This window comes from Nicotiana tomentosiformis, chromosome 12 (assembly GCF_000390325.3).
Source record: "Nicotiana tomentosiformis chromosome 12, ASM39032v3, whole genome shotgun sequence".
NCBI classification, from domain to species: Eukaryota; Viridiplantae; Streptophyta; class Magnoliopsida; order Solanales; family Solanaceae; genus Nicotiana; species Nicotiana tomentosiformis.
This window is the reverse complement of record NC_090823.1, coordinates 45,667,124-45,673,685: the sequence shown is the minus strand read 5'-3', so window position 1 is coordinate 45,673,685 and position 6,562 is coordinate 45,667,124. Positions and strand designations below refer to the sequence as shown.

General features: G+C 34.8%; 1 protein-coding gene across 1 annotated transcript; it reads right to left on the bottom strand.

Moving 5' to 3' along the window:
• Positions 1-4,876: 4,876 nt before the first annotated feature.
• LOC104116933 (small ribosomal subunit protein eS30z/eS30y/eS30x) lies at positions 4,877-6,267 on the bottom strand. The gene is made up of 3 exons (XM_009627897.3): positions 6,033-6,267; positions 5,823-5,960; positions 4,877-5,091 (listed from the first exon to the last, which is right to left on the bottom strand). The coding sequence occupies exons 1-3, from the start codon at positions 6,034-6,036 to the stop codon at positions 5,045-5,047; spliced, it is 189 nt and encodes a 62-aa protein (XP_009626192.1). The 5' UTR covers positions 6,037-6,267; the 3' UTR covers positions 4,877-5,044.
• Between the last annotated feature and the right edge of the window lie 295 nt (positions 6,268-6,562).

Genomic DNA, 6,562 nt, shown 5'->3' with positions numbered 1-6,562 from the left:
CAAAAAGCAGGGAGAATTAGCTATAACACGACTAGCGATGGACGATTTCGTCGCTACTAAGAAGAAACGACGAATTTTGTTATGTATTATAGAGACAAAAGTCGTCAAAATAGCGACAGAAACAAGTAATATAGCGACGGTTATTTCCATCGCTAAACTTTGCTACAGATATATTCCACCGCTCATCCATTGCTAATTCTGTGACGGTTTGGTATTTTTCGTCGCTATGAGCCTAGCTACGAGCATTTTAGAGATAAACTTGACTTCGTCGCTAATCCGTCGCTAAACAACTGTAGTGACGGAAAATAGTCGTTTAGCGACGGAATACGGCCGTCGCTAAACACTATTTTTTTTGTAGTGTGAGGTGGCCCTCTCTTCTTTCCCCAATTCCTTTCTTTGAATCACTCTTGGTTTTGGAGGTTGTTGTCATGTGCAATTCAGCTATTGGCTTTGCAACCTCAAGTTATTCTTCCTCTAACTCAAGATGCCTCCGGACATCTTTTAGAGTTGTGATTCGCTCATTATGGGTCAAATACATTTTTATATGATTCCAAAAACTAGGTAAAGAACGTATGACAGCTTGGATTTGTTATTCATCAGTCAACAGATGACCAACATCTTTCAACTCCCCGATCATATTTGTCATTTGCCTCAGTTGTGTTTTCATTGAATGTTCTGGTCGTTTCTTATATGAATCAAGTTTGATCGTTAAGGATCGCAGCCTTGCAGTGGAACAAGTACCAAACCTTTTCCTCAAAGCATTCCAAAGATCCATAGCTCTTTGGTGATCCTTAAACTCCCTTAGGATGACATCATCCAAGTTGCTCAACAACGTAATGTGAGCAATCGAGTTCGTTTTCTTCCAACTGTTATAGGCTTCACGCTCACGCCTATGCTGAACAGTGTTGCCTTCCTCAGGCTCATTCATGACATTGTTAATGACCTGTAGAGCCTCTTGCTCCTCTAGCACATACTAGACTTTCAAGCTTCAGGTTTCATAGTTGTCACCATTGAGCTTCAACCCTTTGTTGAGCTCAACAACAATATTTTTCGAAGCAGTAGTCATTCTTTAACAAATTAATATTTCAAGCAGTTAAAAAAATTAATAAATAAATTTAATGTTAAACTAATTAACATTTCAAGCAATTGGGATAATAATATAATTATATTTTTCATAAAAAATATAAATACTAAATTTATATTCCGAAAATTAAGTCAATAAGACTAATTTTTGAAATTTGGAATTAATCAAAAAAGAAGCTTATGTAATTTTTAATTTAGGTTGTGAGCCCAAAACAATTATTGTCTGAAGTATTTAAAATAGGCCATAAGTCCAAATAGAACAACAAGACAATTGAGTGCTGCAAATTTTTAAAGTAAAGCCCAATTTCTTAAAAGTGCAATAAAAAACATTACAAGCCAATTTTGAGTGGGCCTTTAGCCCAATTTTCTTAAAATATGCCACATTATAGAGAAAGAAGCCCATCAGCTTCTAAAGCCTAATTTCCAACAAAAAAATATTTTTTTTTTAAAATACGAGGCATCTTTGCATTTTAAAAAAGAGAAACCTAATCTCTCTTTTTCTTCTTCTTTAGGGGACATCCGCCAGCAACCCTCCATATTTTCTTCCCTTTTTTTTCTTTTTCATTTTTCAATCTTTCAAATTTCAGAGGTTGGAGAAAAACCCTAATCTCTCTCTTTCCTCTTTTCTTTTTGCCACTGCCCCATTGGAGCACCAAGCTTCGCCCCCATTTTTTTTAAAATTATATACATATATATACATTTCAGAGAAGAGAGAAAAAAGAAGCCATGGCTCTCTAAAGCTCTTCCTCTCTATGGCTTAAAATAAGGGAGTTTACTGGTCGTTTCTTAGACGACCTCCACCAGCTGAGCCGGTGGATCTCAGGCGGCGTGGGAAGCGGGTTTGATGATCGAGAAAATTATTAAAAAAAAATTGATTCCTTTTTTTTTTGTGGTATTTCTGATCAGTTTCAGAAATAAAAGGTTCTTCAATAAAATCCCAGATTATTTCAAGTCAGTATTGAATATTGATATACAATTTCAATTACATACAGAAATTCATAAAACTTAATGGACACTGATTTCTTTTAATCAGATTCTGAAAATCGATTTCAGATTAAATTAAAAAAATCATTCAAAAGTTAAACTGATTAACTAGTTCCAATTGCATAGAAAATTTGATATGAATAAACACATAATTCTAGATACCACGGTATATAGCAAACTGTTTTATCATTCCCAATTGCATGGCAGATTATTCATTCAAAAAAAAAATATACACATAGTTCTATATTTACATAGAATAATAGAACTATTCTAATATATTTTTCAGACCAGAAAACTATTATATGGCTCTGATACCAATGAAGAATAACGCGATAAACTAATTAGATTAGCGCGTAAATCATAAAACGAGAATTTACTTGTTCTTCGTGAAGCGGAAGTAGAAGACGGACGAACCGCGGCTGGAATCGCTGGTCGGTGATGGTTGTCACGTTGTGACGGAACAACCCTCTGTATCACAATTTAAACCCCTCGTCTGATTTGGGAGAAGAGAGCATGAAAAAATACTGCTAAGAGTTGTTTTATTGTACATAGTAAGTATACTTATATAGGGAGTATTAGAGTTAAAAAATAACCCTATTGGGCCTTAAAGCATCCCTTATGGCTGGACCCAATTTTTCTACACAATCAAACAAGATTACATAAGATACGATAAGTTGATAACTTTGAACATATGTAAATGAACATTCTATAGCAGATTAATTACAACAAATAATGTAAATATTATTCATATTATCAGCATATATAATTTAATTCCAAACACAAAAAGATAAGGGGAAATGGAGCCTAAAAGGGTGGCAGAGTATAGCAACCCAACAATAATGATTTTTGTGAGGAATATTTTTTAGCAAAAATCTAGTATATGATTAATTTATTCTAACGTAAAATTTTGTAGCAGCTCTTCAATATCGTAGAGTATATGTTCCATCGAGATAAAAAATAAGGTGCAATCACTATGGGATCAATTTGATTTAAATACAAGTTATCCAGAGTTCTAATGTATTTGCATAACCTACACCTATATTTGCATAATGCACATATATGGCATGCGTTATGTACTGTTAGTGTTCTAACGGCTGTCGACTACGTTGGTCCAAACCTATATAGCCCATTTACACTATACGTTATATCTAGAATGGTTCTTAAAATAAAAAATCTCATTACAATGGTTCTTTTGTAATATGGAAAAGGTTCAGATATGCCATCGAATTTTAAGAAAGAGCCTATTTATGTCATCCGTTAAGAGTTGAATATATTCATCCTACTAATGTTACACTATTGGCTCATATATCCTAGTTTTCACTAACGGAATCCAACTACTACCGGATTTTGCCACGGGGCATCATCTAAACCCTTCATCACTTACCAGTCCCCTACCCTCTCATGCCCCCTTTACGAGTGGCATATTTGAGTCTTTTTATTAAGTTCACTAGTATATTTGAGTCTTTTTTGAAGCCACAATTACGTCCTAACTATTGTAACATCCCAAATTTAACCATGAAAATACATACATACTCTTAATTCAAACACTCATACGTACTTTTCATACCCAACTATACCTCATTAGTGTACTTTCTTTTAAACCCGTCGTTCTTTTTCAAAACAAATTTTATGTCATTTTCTCAAGCCATCACAATGTCCCAAGCACTGTAACATTCTAAATTCCACCATGAAAATACATACATACTCTTAATTCACACACTCAAATATACTTTCCATACCCAAATACATATCATTAATGCTCTCTTTTAAGCTCATCTCTTCTTTTTCTTAAATAAATTTTATGTATTTTTAAAATCTTTTAAAGAGATAATGTACGAGAAATTTTCGATGAAATAAAATAGGATTAGATTCATAGTCCAATTAAATTGAATAAGAGAGTATAATTTTCCCATGTAAAATAATAATGTTATAATGCAAGGAACAAGCTTGTCCTTATATGTTTGTTACATAAAAATACAAGTTTACTACATAAAATTAGAAATATTTGAAGTTTTATACAGAAATATGATTCTAAAAGGTTGAATATCATGCATCGAATGATAAACAAATTTTGTTACCTAAGAGTGTTATGTAATATAAGGAATAGGAAAAAGACTCAAATATGCCATCGAACCTAATGAAATGTCTCATATATGCCACTAGTAGAAGGGGTTGAGAGGAGAGGGGGCTAGTAGGTGATGAAGGGTTTAAATAATACCAAGGGGGTTGAGAGGGGAGGGGGCTGGTAGATGATGAAGGGTTTAAATAATACCACATGGCAATATATGAGCCGTAACGATAGTGGCATGAATATCTCTAGCTTGTAACAAATGGCATAGATAGGCCACTTATTAAAGTCTGATGACATATTTGAGCCATTTCCATTTGCAATATTTTAGCGTTTCTTTGATTCCGTACTCGGCATTTGGCTTGCAAACACAACTTGCCCTAGATAATTATTTTCTTTCCACGTTATCTTTTTTTAAAACCCTAGGTATAAGTGCTTTACAGTCCAAAAAATACTTGCAATCTCTCTTCCTCTTGTTATTACAATAAATCATTTTAAGTCCTTGACTACCAAAATGCATCACAAGAAGATGAACAAGAACCTTACACTAATGGTAGAGTTGTCGGGCAAATAAAAATTTGCAGATCTAAAGATGCGTTTCTCTCTTGTTCACTAGATTGTTAAAACGTAAAAGTATAATTTTGCCTGCTATTGTGATTCTGTTGTTAAAGATAGGTACCTTGCTGCCCAATTTTAGGGTTCCGCCGATTGGAAACGCCAACATTATTTGAGCCGGGAAACTTGAAAAATAAAGTCTTTAATTCAATGCAAAACTATCTTGTACGGATTCAAAAATCTAATTAACCGTACAAGATTGTCAATGGCAAGCTTACCCCATTAATTAAAAGAGCTATAGCACGATAAAAATAACAATTCAGAAAAGCAAACAAATTCTACCCATTTCTGAATTTACTTCTCAGAAGAGTTTGGTCCTCTTTTCTTGCCAAAGCCAACAACTGCAAAAATAAACATATTCGGATGAGAAATGCGAGAGTAGCAGTGTAAACTCACATGTACATATTTCCTGTAAGATGCCAACCAATTAGTATCAACAGAATGTTCTATTCTAATTTTACAACAAAGGCATTCTAATGCAAAATTTTCAATAAAGTTTGGCTTCTGTCATGCCAAGGTTAAATCAAACTACTTTAGAGGATTATGCTAACATCGACTCAAACACAGTAGTTGTACAACACTCACAAACTTTACGCCAACATAAATGCCAACAGCCAAGTCGCATATTCATCTTAGGATAGGCATAGAGCGCCATAGAGGGATAATGTTTTCGATGTTTGATTGGGTGTAAAAGTAAGTAACATAAGGGTATTCGTCAAACGTGAAGATGGGGTATGCAAATAATGTTGATCTATAAAGGCTGACAACACATCTAGATATTAACTGAAACAAGTAATACAGACTCAGGCCATTTTCGCAGATTGGTTTTTCAACAACTCAGGTAACTCACACACACCAGAAACTTTAACATTTGGTCACCAAGTCTACTTACCCAGCTTAAAAAAATTAACTGAGTTCTATTAAATCCTTGAAAATTTCAGACAAAGGAGCGTTTTTCCACAAATTGTTCGTTGCAAAAGTTCAAGTCTATGATACTAGAAACTATAGACCAAATTAATTTCATCATCAATAAGTAGTTTCCAAATATATCAGAATAATAGAATAGAATTACCAGCAGTAACGAAACGCCTATTGTACTGCATCCTTTTGTGAGCGCGGCCACGGGGCTTCTTTTTCTTATCCTGCTTGGCGACTTTGGGTGTTTGGCCTCTCACCTTACCAGCACGAGCCAATGATCCGTGAACCTTTCCTGCATAAACCAAAATCTCACCACATTAACCCTTTACCAACACAGGCTTTTGAATTATGTGGCTGAGCTTACCCATGCTTGATTTTTCAGATCTGGACGAGCAAAGCGTAAAAGATCTCAGGGGGGTAGGGTTTTCTTATAGGAGATTCGTCTGCAAGTTGGGCTATTTGCTTTTTGACCCCTGAAATTTAGACTTACGGCCCAATGCTCCAGTGATTAGGGGTTATCCTTTATCTCTGGAAAATTAACGTCGATACCCATGTGGAAAAATAACAGAAAAAATTGGGTGTGATGAATCCGGGCGACCAGGAAAAGACTTCCTTCGTTTACTAAATACGACACCTATTGTCATCACGTAATGCCATTCAGACTAAAAACAATGCTGGTTCTACTTACCAACGCCTAGTAAATCAAATGTTCGATGAGCAAATAGGAAAATCAATGGAGGTTTACATTGACGACATGTTAGTTAAGTCCCTATGAGCAGAGGACCATTTGAAATATTTGCAGGAAACTTTCAACATAATAAAGAAATACAATATGAAGTTGAACCCGGAGAAGTGCGCATTCGGGGTCGGATCTGGAAAGTTTCTCGGATTATT